General features: G+C 35.7%; 1 protein-coding gene across 4 annotated transcripts in view; it reads left to right on the forward strand.

The window, feature by feature from the left end:
• The window catches only part of PPP3CC (protein phosphatase 3 catalytic subunit gamma), a 110,621-nt gene that overhangs the window by 74,788 nt on the left and 18,098 nt on the right, over positions 1 to 17,735 (forward strand). For all 4 annotated transcript variants that reach the window (XM_027853847.1, XM_027853849.1, XM_027853846.1 and 1 more), the window contains exons 5-8: positions 5,349 to 5,494; positions 7,783 to 7,922; positions 16,659 to 16,736; positions 16,823 to 16,917. In XM_027853847.1, coding sequence (XP_027709648.1) covers positions 5,349 to 5,494; positions 7,783 to 7,922; positions 16,659 to 16,736; positions 16,823 to 16,917 — 459 coding nt within the window. The remainder of the gene's footprint in view (positions 1 to 5,348; positions 5,495 to 7,782; positions 7,923 to 16,658; positions 16,737 to 16,822; positions 16,918 to 17,735) is intronic.

A 17,735-nucleotide genomic window follows, 5' to 3' on the forward strand; every position in this document is an offset into this window, starting at 1 on the left:
TGGTGAAGCTTGTCGTGGCGCTGGAGAGAAAACGCCTTGCCCCTTATCATAGCACCTTGGAAGAACTGAAAATTTTCAGGTCCCTCGAAGTATCTCTGAAAACAGCTGTACAAACCCCTGAAGCTTGGGACAGTACATTCTCCACATTGAAAGCAGACTTTTACCTTAACAAAGAGTTTAAAACTCAAGTAGTTGGCCGGGATCATGAGTAAGCAGCGCAAAAAGAGTCAGACTATATTATCTTACTTTGGTGACAAAGAAGAGTGAAACATACAACCAGAAGAAGACAACAAAGCCAAGGCTCCTACATCCAAAGCCTCCAAGAAGAATGTGAATCAGTCCCAGGCCTTGGAAGAGCTCAAAAGGGATTTTGAGAAGCAAGTAAGAGAAGTAGAGGAAAAACTGAGAGTTTTGCAAGAAAATCATGAAAAACAAGTCAACAGCTTGCTAAAGGAGACCCCAAAAAATACTGAAGAAAATAACACCTTAAAAAATAGCCTAACCCAAATGGCAAAAGAGGTCCAAAAAGCAAATGAGGAGAAGAATGCCAGCAAAATTGGGGGCAGCTAGGTGGCGCAGTGGATAGAGCACTGGTCCTGGATTCAGGAGGACTTGAGTTCAAATCTTGCCTCAGACACATAACACTTACTAGCTGTGTGACTCTTGGCAAGTCACTTAACCCCATTGCCTAGCAAAAAAAAAAAAAGCAAAATTGGCCAAATGGAAAAGGAAGTCTAAAAGATTACTGAAGAAAATATTTCCTTAAAAATTAGAATAGAGCAATTGGAAGCTAGTGACTTTATGAGAAATCAAGATACTATAAAACAAATCCAAAAGAATGAAAAATTAGAAAACGAAGTGAAATATCTCATTGGAAAAACAACTGACTTGGAAAATAGATCCAGGAGAGAGAATTTAAAAATTATTGGACTATCTGAAAGCCATGATCAAAAAAAGAGCCTACACATCATCTTTCAAGAAATTGTCCAGGAAAACTGCCCTGATATTTTAGAACCAGAGGGCAAAATAGAAATTGAAAGAATCCACTGATCTCCTCCTGAAAGAGATCCCCAAAGGAAAACTCCTAGGAATATTGTAGCCAAATTCCAGAGTTCCCAGGTCAAGGAGAAAATATTACAAGCAGCCAGAAAGAAACAATTCAAGTATTGTGCAAACACAATCAGGATAACACAAGATTTAGCTGCTTTTATGTTAAGGGACCACAGGGCATGGAATATAATATTCCAGAGGGCAAAGGAGATAGGATTACAACCAAGAATCCCCTACCCAGCAAAACTGAGTATAATTCTCCAGGGGAAAAAATGGTCGTTCAGTGAAATAGAGGACTTTCAAGCATTCTTGATGAAAAGACCAGAGCTGAATAGAAAATTTGATTTTCAAATATAAGACTCAAGGGGAACATGAAGAGGTAAACAGGAAAGAGAAAATCATAAGAGACTTATTATGGTTGAACTGTTTACATTCCTGCATGGAAAGATGATATTTGTAACTCATGAGACCTTTGTCAGTATTAGGGTAGTTGGAGGGGAAAAAATTATATGTACCTATAGATAGATAGATAGATAGATAGATAGATAGATAGATAGATAGATAGATAGATAGATAGAGGGCACAGGGTGAGTTGAAAATGAAGGGGTCATATTTGGAGAATAAAATTAAGGGGTGAGAGACGATTATAAGGAGAAAGGGAGAGGTAGAACAGGGTAAATTGTCTCACAAAAAAACAAAACAAAACCAGAAAAGAAAAGGCTCTTACAGTGGAGGGGAAACAGGGGAAGGTGAGAGGGAATGAGTAAATCTTATTCTCATAGAATTTGACTTAAGGAGGGAATAACATACACACTCAATTGGGTATGGAAATCTGTCTTACCCTACAGGAAAATGGGTGGGGGGAAGGAGACAAGAGAGTAGGGGGATGATAGAGAGGAGGGCAAATTGGGAAAGGGGGTAATCAGAAGCAAGTACTTCTGAGGAGGGACAGCGTCAAAAGAAAGAATAGAATAAATGGGTGGACGGGATAGGATTAAGGGAAATAGAGTTAGTTTTCACAGCATGTCTACTATGGAAGTGTTTTGCATAACTGCACATATGTAACCTATATTTAGTTGCTTGCCTTATCAATGAGGGTGGGTGGGGAGAGAGGAAGGGAGAAAATTTGAAACCCAAAGTTTTAAAAACACATGTTTAAAAAGAATGTTTTCACGTGGAACTGGGAAATAAGAAATACAGGAAATGGGGTACAGAAATCCATCCTGCCATACAGGAAAATTGAAGGGGAAGGGGATAAGAGAAGGGGGGGAGAGATAGAAGGGACGGCAGACTAGGGGAAGGAGTATTCAGAATGCATGCCATCTTGGGGTGGGGGGAGGGGTGAGATGGGATGAAAATTTGGAACTCAAAATCTTGTGAAAGTAAATGTTAAAAACAAAAAAAAATAAAAATTGCCCTAAAAAAATAAAAAATAAAATATGGTGCTGATACCTAAACCAGGAAGAACAAAAAAACAGAGAAAGAAAATTATAGACTAATTTCACATGAATATTGATGCAAAAATCCTAAATAAAATACTAGCTAGGAGACTACAACAACATATCACAAAGATTGTGATCACACACATTGTGACCAAGTTGGATTTATACCAGGAATGCAGGGATGGTTTAACATAAGGAAAATGATTAACATAATTGATTATATCAATAATAAAAGTAACAAATCATGTGATTATATCAATAGGTACAAGCTTTTGACAAAATACAACATTCATTCATATTAAAAACACTTGAAAGTATGGATATAAATGGATTTTTCCTTAAAATGATAAGAAGTGTCTACCTAAAACCATTAGCAAGCATGATCTGTAGTGGGGATAAGCTGGAAGCCTTCCCAGTGAGCTCAGGAGTGAAACAAGGATGTCTGTTATAACCAGTTTTATTCAATATTGTACTGGAAACACTAGCAATAGCAATAAGAGAAGAAAAAGAAATTAAAGGAATCAGAATGGACAGTAAAGTAATAAAACTATCTCTTTTGCAGACAATATGATAGTATGCTTGGAAAATCCTAGAAATTTAACTAAAAAGCTAGTTGAAACAATAATTTTATTAAAGTAGCCGTATATAAAATAAACCCATACAAATCATCAGCATTTCTGTATATCACCAACAAGACCCTGCAGGATGACATAGTAAGAGATACTTCATTTAAAATAGACATAGTCAGTATAAAATGCCTGGGAGTATACCTGCCAAGACAAACCCAGGAAGTACATGAACATAATTATAAAACACTTTTTATACAAATAAAGTCAGATTTAAATAATTGGAAAATATTAATTGTTCATAAGTGGGCTGAGCCAATATAATTAAAATGACAATTCTACCTAATCTACTTATTCAATACCATCCCAATTAGATTTCCAAAAAATTATTTTATTGAGCTGGAAAAAAATATTAACAAAATTCATTTGGAAGGACAAAAAGGGCAAAATTATCAAAGGATTTAATGAAAAAATATGTATATATAAAGGAAGGAAATTTAGCAGTACCAGATCTTAAACTGTATTATAAGGCTGTAAGTATCAAAATTATCTGGTGCTAGCTAAGAAATAGGAAGGTGGATCAGTGGAACAGAGTAGATATACAATACATAGTAAATGATTATAGTAACCTTGTGTGAACAAATGTAAAGATTTATGCTTTGGGGATAACAATTCAGTATTTGGTAAAAATTATTGAGAAAACTAGAAAGCAGTAGAGACCAATATCTTACATTATTTACCAAGATAAAGTCAAGATGGATACATAACCTAGAAAGATATGAAGGGTGATATCATAAGTAAATTAGAAGAACATGGAATGTGTTACCTATCAGACTTATGGATAGGAGAAGAATTTATGAATAAACAAGATAGAGAGCAGAATGACATGTAAAATGGGTAATTTTGATTACGGTAAATTTCAAAGTTTTTGTACAAATAAAGCCAATGTAGCCAAGATTAGAAGGAAAACAAAATTGGGAGAAAATATGTAGAGACAGCTTCTTAGATAAAGGTCTCATATCTCAAAACTTTGTCAAATTTTTAAGAATACTAGTCATTCTCCAATTGATAAATGGTCAGAGGATATGAACAGGCAGTTTTTTGATGAAGAAATCAAAACTATATAGTCATATGAAAAAATACTTGAAATCACTATTGATTAGAGAAATGCAAATTAAAACCACTTTGAGATAATTATCTCACACTGGAAGGGATATGAAAAATTGAGATACTAATAATACACTATTGATGGAACTGTGAACTAATCCAACCATTTTGGAGAACAACCTATAATTAGGTCCCAATAGTTATAAAACTGTATATAACCTTTGATACAGCAATACCACGAGTAGATGTTTCCCAAGGTGATCAGGTTAAAAGGAAAAGAACCTATATATTCTAAAATATTTATAGCCACTGTCTTTGTGGAGGCAAAGAACTGAAAATTAAAGGGATGTCCATTAATTGGGGAATGGCAAAACAAGGTGTGGTATATGAATGTGATAGAATACTACTGTACTGTAAGAAATGATGAGCCAATTGAGTTAGGAAAACATGGAAAAATTTGCATGAAATAATGAAGAGTGAAATGAGCAGGATGAAGAAAACATTATATACAGTAGCAGCAATATTGTTCAGAGAATAGCTGTGAATAATTGTATTCTAAGTATTATAAATATTCAAATCAATTACGAAACACCTATGAAGAAAGATGCTGTCCATCTCCAGAGAAATAACTGATAAATAGAAGTATACATAGTATAGTATATATTTGTGTATGTATGTGTATATATGTACATACACACACACACATCTGTGTCAGGTGGTGGCATTCTCTAGTACAGGGTGTGGAGGGAGGGAGACAGTTCAGAACTTAAAATGTAGCAAAAAAAAAAAATATGTGAGTTGCTGAATGTCATTTTGTTAGCCATTCTGATCAAGCCTGTTTTGAAACTATTTTCAGAGGCTTCCTGAGGAAACCGAATTAAGCTTTATCCTTTCAAGAAAGTGATGGATGACTTTCAGCAAAAATCTGTCCTGAGACTATGATTACAGTGGGGTTGGGTTTTTTGTTGTTGTTTTTAGTAATATTGGACTTACCAAGAATATTACTCTTTTGTCTTCAGACAACTTTGCCAAAAACCTGGTGTGTTTTCTTTTAATGAACCTAAAACAAGCAGATTTAAAACTGTTTAACATACTTCTAATTAGCCTATTTAGCTTGTATGGTAAAGTCTTGTATTCTTTTCTCTTTCCCTTTTCTTCTAACTCTATATTCCTTTTCCATTAGGTCGAATCAAATATTCAGAGCAGATCTATGATGCGTGCATGGATACATTTGATTGTCTTCCTCTCGCTGCACTCTTAAACCAGCAGTTTCTGTGTGTCCATGGAGGACTGTCTCCAGAAATCAGTTCTCTAGATGACATTAGGAGAGTAAGTAATCATTCCTCTATCTTATCTGCTAGTCTTATCTAATAAATCATGGATGGGTAGCCATCATTTCAATTTGTGCTGATAAAGAGAGTATCCATACTGAGAGTACCAGACACTGAAATCATCACAGATCATTTGCATGTTAATTTAAGTAAGATTATTGTCATTATGTTGCTGCTATTTTACTGTTGTTATTATATCACTTATACTGTGAGGTATACAGGATGTTCAGGGAAGACTAGTACCTCTGGTATGAGGGCTGCCAAGCCCTTTTTCAGGGCTGGTTTCTACCTTTGGTGTCCACCTGCCACCCAGCTTTTACCTGTGGGTCTAAGAAACTACAGCATTCCTTCATGGCTGTTGGAACAAATTGTTCTCATCTGTCTGTTCTACTGGGGAAGTCTTCCCAGGCTTGGGGTAAATGTCTCTCTAACTCACCGATGGGCCCATCAGTTACCTTCAACCTCGTTTTGCCTATCTGCCAAAGTGGTTTTACCGGGGTATGGTCACTGCACATGCTGTAGTCTCCTGGAGCCACAAGCTGTAGCTGAGTCTCAGGGGGCTTGTGTCCTTAATGGTCTCTTCTCCCTAAATTTTTGTGAGACTGTTCTCTCTTGGTTTCCCTCCTATCTATCTGACTACTCCTTAATCTTCTTTGTTATTTTCATTCAGGGTGGCCATGGGTATCCCACAGAATTCTGTCTTAGTCTTTCTTCTCTTCCTCTATGCTATTTTTCTTAGTGATCTCATTATGGATTTAATTATCATTCTCTGTGCTGATGATTCTAAATCGATTTATCTAGCCTTAGCTTCTCTATTGACCTCCTCTGTTGACTTTTCTATTGATCTCCTCTAGTAGGCATCTCCAGTTAGCCGGTAGACATCTTAAACTCAGCCTATCCAAAACTGAACTCATTATCTTTCCTCCCAAGCCCTCCCATCTTCCTAATTTCCCTTATACTTTCAGGGCATCACCATCCTCCCAGTCACACAGGCTCAAAACCTAGGTGTCATCCTTTTACCCACCCATTCCCATATCCAGTCTGTTGCTAAGGCCTATCAGTGTTACCTTTTTAACATATCTTGTAATATGCCTCCTTCTCTTCTCTGACACTGCCCCCACCCTAGTGAAGGCCCTCATCACCTCATGCCAGGACTGTTGCAGTAGTCTGCTAGTTGGCCTCCCTGCTACTCCCCCACTTCCTATACTAGTCCATCCTCCATTCACCTGCCAAAGTTGTTTTTTCTAAAGCACAAGTCTAACCACGTTACCAACTCAATAAACTCCAGTGGCTGCCTACCACATATAAAATCCTCTGCTTGGTATTGAAAGTCCTTCATAACCTCTGTCACACACCCCTCTTTCCAGTCTTTTTATACCTTGCACTCTTCCCCCCCATGTATTCTCTGATTCCATCTCACTGGCTTCCTTCCTCTAAAAAAACACTCCATCTCCAGACTCTGGGTATTTTTATTGGCAGTCCTGCGTGCCTGGAATTCTCTCCTTCTTCATTTCCTCCTTGTGGTTTCCCTGGCTTCCTTTGAGTCCTAGCTAAATCTCACCTTCCACAGAAAGTCTTTCCCATCCCTTAATTCTAGGGCCTTCCTTCCATTGATTATTTCTGTTTTATTGATAAAAAGCTCGTTTGTACATAGTTTTTTGTGTGTTGTCACCTCCATTAGAATGTGAGTTCTTTAGGGCAGGCACTGGCTTTTGCCTTTCTTTGTATCCCCAGCACTTAGCACGGTGCTTAGCACGTAGAAGGGCTTAAACATTTATTAACTGATTGACTAATGAGCCCTATAGTGCTTAGGGTCCCATGAAAGGGGAGGGACTGGGATGTTAGAGGGAATATGCCTCTTATGCCTTAGTTTTCTCACCTACAGGTGAGTGATGGAGATTAGACTGTTATAACTAAAACAGCAGTCACCAAAAAAACCCTAAGTTGCTGCAACTTGCATTAAAATATCTCATCTAAGTAAAGAGAAAACTCCGTGCACCCAGCTTTTATCAAATGGAATAAAAAGAAGGATCAGGAGGGAATAACCATGAAAGATAATAGATGTGGATTATTATGTGCCCGTAGAAAATTGCAATTTCATCATCCTTAATAAGAAAACAGAGCTAGCTTTCATTTTTTTGTGCTCTTTTTACATGTGAACTTTGTTGGAAGTTGCTATTTACTTTTCTTACACTAAATAAGGGAAAGTAGAATAATTGCTTGACCTCAAAATACCGAAAATCATTCTGTTTTCATGGTTTTCTTTGCCTTTTATGTGCCTTCTAGTTAGACAGGTTTAGGGAACCTCCAGCTTTTGGACCAATGTGTGACCTGCTTTGGTCTGATCCCTTGGAGGAGTATGGCAGTGAGAAGACCATGGAGCACTTTAGCCACAACACTGTCCGAGGGTGCTCCTTCTTTTACAGGTAAACATTTTTTAAGTTACAAAGTAGGGTTGGTAAGCCAGAATGATTTTTGTATTCAGGTTTTGTAAAAAGTAAATTAAGTCTAGTAAAACAGATTCATTTTCACATTTAATATATTACATTTAATATACTATGTTATTTAGAGTTTAAGTTGTCAACCTTAACCATAAGTCAACTTCTCTTTTTCCTTTTTTCTAAACTCTTCTAAAGTAGTTTTCTGGTTAACTGAGCGTTATCCAGATAACTCTTGTTTCAGCTTCTTGTCTGAGTATGATAGGTTGAATCTAATTGAGAATCCTTTGTTGTCTCATGACAATCCAAATCCGTGATTATTTTCTGGTACTGTAGATACAGGTATGGGGGGGTTAGTTAGATATTTATTAAACTCAGAACATCTGGAGTTATAATTATTGGTGGTTTTCCCTAAATCTATGGTTTAATCATAGTTGTTTGGTATTGTTGTCTTGGAAAAAAACAGTGGAAAAGGTAGCATGGAATTTAAAAAACAAAAAATAACCTAAAATTATATTCAACTCAGTAATGCACATCTTAATCAAATTCTCTAGTCTTTATATAATTAGGCCAGAATGAAACATTGGTAAAAATGTGCAGATAAGCCAGAAGCTTAATTTTAAGTAACACTTTGAACATTATTCTCCCTTTTTTTTTTAAAGAATCAGGATTTATTTTTTTGTTAATTTATTTATTTTGGTTTTCAACATTCACATCCATAATATTTTGAGTTCCAAATTTTCTCCCCATCTCTCCCCTCCCACCCCAAGATGGTGTGCAATTTGATATAGGCTCTACACATACATTCATATTGAACCTATTTTCACATTAGTCATGTTGTAAAGAAGAATTAGAACCAATGGGAGAAACCACGAGAAAGAAGAAACAAACAAACAAAAAAAGAGAGCGCAAATAATATGCTTTGATCTGTATTCAGAGTCCATAGTTCTTTTTCTGGATGTGGACACCATTTTTCATCATGAGTCCTTTGGAGTTGTCTTGGGTCCTTGCATTGCTGAGAAGAGATGAGTATATCAAAGTTAGTCATCACACACTGTGGCTGTTACTGTATGCAGTGTTCTCCTGGTTCTGCTCACTTCACTCAGAATCAGTTCATTCAAGTCTTTCCAGGTTGTTCTGAAGTCTGCCTGTTCATCATTTCTGATAGTACAATAATATTCCATTACATTCATATACCACAACTTGTTCAGCCATTCCCCAGCTGATGAGCATCTCTTCAATTTCCAATTCTTTGCCACCACAAAAAGGGCTGCTATAAATATTTTTGTACATGTGGGTCCTTTTCCCGTTTTTATGATCTCTTTGGGATATAGCACTAGAAGTGGTATTTCTGGGTCAAGGGTATGCACAAATTTACAGCCCTTTGGACATACCAACAACCTTTTTTTTACTGGTTGCTTATAAATGACAAAATGGAATTATTTCCATTTTCTTTGGTTGATTTCCACTTTCTTTCTCCACACCGTGCTCTTATCTAGTGAAAATGCTAACATTGCCCAAAGGCTGAGCAACATGAAGACAACTAAAAAAAAAAAAGATTTACCCACTAAATAATTAAACCCCAAGTAACCTCAGATTGATTGTATTTCTGCTCTGCTTCTCAAGCCCCAGTTATTTCTCCTAGAAAAATTATGCCCTTCAGAAGGATGGTATCAGCTTTTTTTATGTTTGTTCCTAGAGTACACAGCTTTAAAGGCCATGTTCTGGTGCTGCTACTTGCCACGTGGTTTTTTAGGTGGTTCTTTTATTTTTTAGTCTTTTGATCTTTACTGTTTTAGCAGAATAAAAATTAACTTTGCAAGGTTATTGTGAGAAAAATGATCTGTAAACTTTAGGGTGCTAAATAAATATGAAGACTTGTTATTCAGTTTAAGTATTTATCCATTGACATGCTCCTGTTTAAGCACTGTGCTATCTGTGGTGTATGGGTCTTAAATACGTCCAGATCCATCATGCCTACTATATATAAGCGTTGGAAATAGAAAAATAAAATGACACAATCTCTGCCCTTAGAGTATTTGCAGTATAGTAGAGGAGAAGACATAAATAATTGTAAGGCAGAATCTTGTAAGTGCAGAGGATTAGAGAGACATAATATAGGTAAGAGAGAAAGATCATTTCTTGTGGTAGAGGTGGGGGTATGAGAAAAAAGTAAGGAGGAAATTGGCATGAAAGTCAGGTTCAAGGCATTTGTGTGCCCTAGGAAAGGCTTGAAAACCATACCTCTCGGGGTCTGGAAAATTAATTTATCATTATACATTTATACATATACATATACATATACATATACACAAACATATTGGTGAGTAGTCTTCTGGTATCAGATGTTTGTACATTTATAAAAAGTTTTATTAAGAATTGTCTCACATCATATCTCCCCAAGTAACCTAATTGATTTGTCTCTGGCACCTGAGCTGGATCTGGGAGCAAAGGAAGAACTTCAACCCATGTTGATATGGACGGAGCCTTTTCACAAATGCAAATTGCTGGGAGAAGACTAAACAAACAATTAATAAACATACAGCACTATTTTAGATAACAGAGATAGAGAAGAAAATATGAAATAATCTCTGCTGTCAAAGAGGTTATGTTTGAACAAGACAGCATTAATAAATAGAAGCAAAATACTGATAATGAAGTAAATACAGTCTTCTTGTACCTTATTTCCCTCCACATACTCTGCCATTCACTGACACTGGCCTCCTGATTGTTCATTGCACAAGACAATGCTTCTCTCAACTCCAAACATTTTTTCTGGCTCTCCCCCAGGGCCTGACATTCTCTCCATCTTCATCTGTTTCCTCACTTCCCTGATTTTTTTAAGTCCCAGCTAAAATCCCATCTTCTGCAAGAAGTCTTTTTGAATCCCACTTAATAATAGTGCCTTCCCTCTATTGATTATCTCCAGTTTATCCTTTGTATATCTTATTTGCCTATTCTCTCCACCAATAGACCATGAGCTTTTAGAGAGTGGGGACTGTTTGGAGGTGTAGTTTTTGGTTTGTTTTTTCCTTTTCTTTATATCCCCAGCACTTAGTAAGTTGCCTAGCACGTATTAGGCTTATTGACTGACTACAAATTTCTGGTTCATATAGATACATGAAATGTCCTACAAATCTCCCACTTTTACTTCAGCAGTGATCTTAAAAAGAACACAAAATTGAACAGTGACCAAGAATCCACTAAGCTCCTTCATCCAGTTCAAGTTTGAAGACAAAAGACAGCCAGAAGCTGTGAATACTGGATGAGAGGTCCTGCCAGAGAACCTAGCATGAGTGCAGGTAAACAGGGGAGTTCCCATGAGGGATTGAAGAGAATTGCAACATCCTGAGTAGGGAAACCCCAGCAGGGACAGAAAACTGCAGAAGCATCCTGACTGGAAACAACCAAACACAGAGGTCTGAGCACATACACCTGGGGAAATGGAAGCTGATGGCAGGAATCCAAGAAAACATGGCCATGATCAAAAAGGGCCTGTCCACCCCATTCAGTAATACGTGAATGAGTAGAGCTTAGTCTTTACACAAAGACCCAAATCAGGAACTGAATTTGAAACATGAATAAACAAAAGATGACACAGAACACTATCGAATATTATGAGTCAGTGACCCAGAGATAAACCTGCAGAAAGAAAACAATTCCATAACAACTACATGTGGAATCTCAGGGGGAAAAATGACTTTAACACAAGAACTATAGAAGTACCTGGAAGATATAAATCAAGAGATTTTTTAAGTGGAATTATAGGTGAAGTAAGAGTTTTGGACAAAAGAATTAGAAGGAAAATAAATAGTTTAGAACAGAAAGTAGAAAAACCTTACCCAGGGGCAGCTAGGTGGCACAGTGGATAGAGCACCTGTCCTGGAGTCAGGAGGACCTGAGTTCAAATCTGGCCTCAGACACATAACACTTACTAGCTGTGCAACTCTGGGCAAATCACTTAACCTCAATTGCCTCACCAAAAAAAAAGAAAGAAAAAGAAAAACCTTACCCAAGTATCAGAGACTGCCTGAAATTTTGAATGGATCAAACAAAACTGAATGACTTCAGGAGAAAAGAGATATTAAAACAATATTAATATTGGAAAAAAAAACAACTACAAGAAAATACAATGTATCTGCTATCAAAAAGTATTAACCTATAAAACAATTCAAGGAGAGACGATTTAAGAATCATCTATGCAAACCACAACTTAACCTTCCTCTTTCCTACCCTGAGCTCCAACAGTCCTTCTTCCCAAAAATAGATCTGCATCTCACATTTTCAGAAATCATAAATAAATACTGCACAGATTCTGTGAAAATCAGTGGGCAGAATGAAAACAGAAAGAATCCACTGGCCACCTTCTGAAGGAATCTCCAAAATGAAAACACCCCAAAATGTCGTAACAAAAATCCAGACTTATAGGTCAAAGAAAAAGTACTGTAAGCAGTTAGAAAGAAAGCTTATGTACTAAGGAACTATAGGCAAGATCCCATAAAACCCAACAAATTGCTAAAGGCATGAAAATCTTGTAATGTGATACTTGAAAAGGCAAAAAATAAAAGTTAAGAACCAAAAATAACTTATCCTGCAAGACTGAGTACGATCCTGGAGGGAGAAAAAAACCCAGATCATTAATGAAATAGATGACATTTAAGCATACCTGATGAAAAGAACAGAGCTGAGTGGAAGTTTCAGGTGTAAATATAAAAGTCAAGAGAAACATAGCAAAATAAATACATTTGAGCAATTTGAAGGGACCAAATAATGATAGTAAGTCCTTCTAATGGTGGAAGAAAGATGTGTGTCCCTTCAGAATCCTAATGACTTCAAGGGTCATAAAGGGAATTGAATAAGATAAACAGAGGGACTAGGGACGGTTTGTTTCTGTTTTCTTCGTCTTAAAAGAGGAAAGAAAAGGTAATGTGCTAGAAAAGAAACGAAGGAGAAATGGGCAGAACTTATTTATCATAATTGGAACATGAGATGAAAAGTGTACAAAAATGGAGGAAAGATGGAGGATTAGGTGTCATATGAACATAACTCATCTTAACCAAACAAAGGACAATTAAATAATAATAAAATGCCTTTGAGGAAAGGATTCAAACTTGAATGGTGACTAAATAACTTAATTTTAAAGAATTGGTGAGTCAAAGAACAAATCATAGAAAAAATAGATCATTTCTTCAAAGAAAATGACAAGAAGGAAAAGTATACCAGAACTTTTAGAATGCTGCCAAAGCATTTCTTAGGGGAAATTTTATGTATTTAAATACTGCTTTCATCAACAAAAGAATAGTTCAGTAAATTAAAGAACAGATAAAAAAATGAAGGCAAAAACCAGTTGATTTGATAAATGCAACAAAGGAGCTGGATTTGTTTTTGAGAAACTAATGAAATAGATCAATCAATAAATATTTATTAATGTTCATTATTATTATTTGTTATTATTAAATGCCTTCTTTGTGGCAGGCACTGTGCTAAGTGCTAAAAGAATAGATGAATCATTAATCAGTCTGATTGAGGAAAAAGAAAGAGGAAAACCAAATTGCCAGTATTAAAAATGAAAAAGGATGGGCAGCTAGGTGGCACAGTGGATAGAGCACCAGCCCTGAAGTCAGGAGGACCTAAGTTCAAATCTGGCCTCAGACCAAACACCTGACACTTTCTAGCTGTGTGACCCTAGGTAAGTCACTTAACCCCAATTGCCCCCCCCCCAAAAAAAACCAAAGAGTTCACAACACTTAAGTAAAGGGAATAAACTATTTTGTCCAGTTTTGACTAACAAATTTAATAAATTCAATGAAATAGACATTTACAAACATAAAATACTCAGATTGACAGAATGAGAAATAGAAAAAAATTAAGCCATAAGTGAACTCCAAGGGGAAAAAAAGCCCAGGTCTAGATGGATTTATAAGTGAATTATATTTTTTTTAAAAAGTGTATCAATATCAAACATTCAAAGGACAAATAATTCCAGTGCTGGGTAAGCTGTTTGCAGAAATAGAAAAAGAAGAAATTTTATCAAACTCCTTTTATGTTGCAGGTATATAATCCTGATATCCAAACTAGGGGAAACAAAAAGAGAAAAGTATAAATCAGTATCCCTAGTGAATATTGATACAAAAATAATGATTAACGTATTAGCAAAGAAGCCACAATAAAATACTAAAAACAGTTTTATCCTATGACCAGGTTTTTATACCAAGAATGTATGGTTCACTATTAAGAGAGGATAAATATAATACACCATGTAAATAGTGAAAACAATATGAATCATGATTATATCAGTAAATAGAGAAAAATGTTTTTTTCGCAAAATATGATACCCATTTCCATTAAAAATCATAGGAATGAATGGACCTTTCCTTGATACAATAAGTTGTTGTTGAATTATTTCAATCATTTCCAACTCTTCGTGATCCCATTTAGAGTTTTCTTAGCAAAGTTACTGGAATGGTTTGCCATTTCTTTCTCCAGCTCACTTTACAGATGAAGAAACTGAGGCAGACAGAGGCTAATTGACTTGCTCATGGTCACACAGCTATTAAGTATCTGAGGCTAGATTTGAACTCAGCTCTCCAGGCCCAGTGCTCTATCTGCTGCACCATCTAGCTGCCCATGATGCTATAAGTATTATCTATCTAAATAAAACCTAGAGTCAGCATTATTTGTAATTGTGAAATACTAGAGACCTTTCCAGTAAATATGAGGGTAAAGCAAGAATGCCCATTATCATTTGATATGATGCTCGAAATATTAGCTAAAGAAATAAGACAAAAAGAAATTAAGGGAGTAAGCAAAAAACAAAACAATTAACACTTTTTGCAGGTGATACAATGGCCTAGCCTAGTTAAAGAACTCAAGATTCAATTAAAAAATTAACAAAATAACAAGATATAAACCTACACATACTTTTAAAAAATTAGAACAGATTATATATCTCTCATAGCTATGAGATAGAACAAGAGATGGAAGCAATTATAAAAGATAAAATAGATCATTTTGCTTACATGAAACTGGAAAGCTTCTGCACAGAAAAAATTAACGCACTTAAGATAAGAAGGGAGGCTGCCAAATGGGGGAGAAAATCTTTATCATATTTTTCTGATAAGAGTTTGGTATCCAAGATACATAAAAAATAAATACATATGACTAACCAGCCATTCCCCAGTAGATATATGGTCAAAGGATATGAACAAATAATTCTTAACAAAAGAACTGCAAAGTATTCACACCACATGAAAGAATGCTCCAAAACACTAATAATAGAAATACAAGTCAAAACAACCTTGAAACTTCATCTCACAACTCTGCAAACTGGAAAAGATGACAAAAAATGGTATTAGTCAATGTTGGAAGGGTTGTGGAATGATCAGCACATTAATAATGCATTGTTGATAGAGCTGTGAAATGGTACAGCCATTTTGGAAAGCAACTTGGAATTATGGAAATAAAGTGACTAAAAAGTTAAGAAGCCTTGAACCAGAGGCTCCCATTATTGAGCTTATATACCCCTAAGAAAATCCCCATATATGCCAAAAATATTTATATCGGCACTTTTTATGATAGCATAAAATTGGAAACAAAGTAAAGGCCCATCAATTGGGGAATGACTAAACAAATTGTGGTATGTTAATGTAATGGAGTGTTACTGTGCTGTAAGAAATTATGTGTATGATAAATATAGAAAAACATGGAAAAATCTACATGAACTAATACGGAGTGAAATAAGCAGAGCCAAGAAAACAATCTGCACAATAACTACAACAATGTACATAGAAAGAACAATGACACAACAAAAATCAGAAGTGATTATTAACAAAATTATCAAGATCAAGCAGTACTTAAAAGAAGAGATTTGAGAAGATACCTCCAATTATTTCTTCATGGAGGTGGTTAGGTCCATAGGTGTTACACATTGAACATATTTTTCAATATATTGATCAGTTGTGCTGTTTTTTATTTTTCTTTTTAAAAGTAAAAGGAACACATAAATTTATAGCCTATATAGTACCAGCAAAACTCAACAGAAAGAGATAGGAATGGAAATTGTATTTAAAAATTCAATAGAATGTATTATGAAGACTTAAGAAAAATCATTAAATTTGTCATTGAAGAGATCATTAGTGACTTTGGAAAGGGCAGTTTGAGTTAACTGATGTAGTCTGAAGTCAGATTGCAGAGTTTTAAGGAGTTAGTGAGAGAAGAGAAAAGGGGACTGCAGATGGATATTGTAAAGTTTTTTTTTCCTTTTTTAAAAAATGGAAGAACATAACAAACCCTCCTAATTTATATATTTTCTTTGGAATGATCATACCAAATGGCCAAAATATAAATTGATTACATACAAAGATCTTGTTGAAGTTCTACAACTCTTAGTTCATTAGATATTTAAAATCAAAACAGATTGACTTAATCTCTGTGGACCTCAGTATAAAATGAAATAATTTTTTTAAAGTATGGCAGATGATGAGATTTTTCTTGCTTGGCTATGTATATTATAAAGGTTTTTCCCCTGGGGGGAAGAAAATTGATTTTTGTTCATTGAAAAAAAATAAGTTTAAAAAAATAAAATTAAGAGGCTGGATTAGATAGCCTTTAAGATCCCTTATGCTTCTAAATCTATGCTATGATTTTTATTCCATCCCACCTTACCCTGAAAAGAATTGTTTTAGCTCAGAATTAACATATTTTCTAAAAACTTTTTTTTTCTAGTTATCCTGCAGTTTGTGACTTTTTGCAAAGCAATAGTTTGTTATCAATAATCAGAGCCCATGAAGCTCAGGATTCCGGGTAAGTGATACTAGAACTGCATCAAGTGTCACTGGAGAGTTTTTCCTTTTCACAACAGGACAGACAAGCTGTCATTTCTTTTCCAGGTATCGAATGTATAGGAAGAGCCAGACAACAGGCTTTCCATCACTCATTACAATTTTCTCTGCCCCAAATTACCTAGATGTCTATAACAACAAAGGTAAAGGACTATGACAGGGTTTGGATTTGAGTTTGATCGGTAAATGTGAATTTAATTTAATGTGGGAATATGGGAATAACCTATTCCAGGGATCTAGGGTGATGTTAATAACTCGGCTGTGTTTCAGTACCCTCAGAATAGCTGGGCTGGAACCTCAGGACAGGACATAAGTAATGAAAGTAGATCTCATTTGTGTTCCAGAGGCAAAATGCAAGAAGAATATGTGACTTGGATTTAGAAAGCTTAGTGTTACATGTCTTTGTGCTTGTTGGCTCTCTCAGATTGCTCAGCATAATTTATTATTTTCAGTCTAATGTCATCTATTTTTAAAGCATTACCTCAGAATAAGTCATCTCTTAGTTTTTTAATACTTCTGAATTGCCGAGTTCTTGCTGTTTTGAAGTTTCCAGAAGTGGCATTGTATAGGTACTGTTATGCTCATATCAGTTCTAGTCCCAGCTACATCACTAGCTGGCTGTGTGACCTTGGGAAGGCCTTTATTTTCTTCATCTCTAAAAATACAGGGTTTGAACTGGGTGATCTGGGAGATCCATTCCCCTCTGAAAATCCTGTAATTCTGAATTTCACATTTGTTTTATCAGGATAAGGATAGCTACAGTGGGTAGAGTAGCAGGGGCCTGGAGTCAGGAAGACTCATCTTCCTGAATTCAAATCTGGCCTCAGATGTTTGCTACCTGTGTGACCCTGGGCAAGTCACTTCACCCTGTTTGCCTCAGTTTCCTCATCTGTAAAAGGAGCTGGAAAAGAAAATGTGAAACCACTCCATTATCTTAGAAAGAAGACCCCAAATGGGACCA

The sequence above is a fragment of the Vombatus ursinus genome, unplaced genomic scaffold, assembly GCF_900497805.2.
Source record: "Vombatus ursinus unplaced genomic scaffold, bare-nosed wombat genome assembly UNPS02010219.1, whole genome shotgun sequence".
Taxonomy (NCBI): domain Eukaryota; kingdom Metazoa; phylum Chordata; class Mammalia; order Diprotodontia; family Vombatidae; genus Vombatus; species Vombatus ursinus.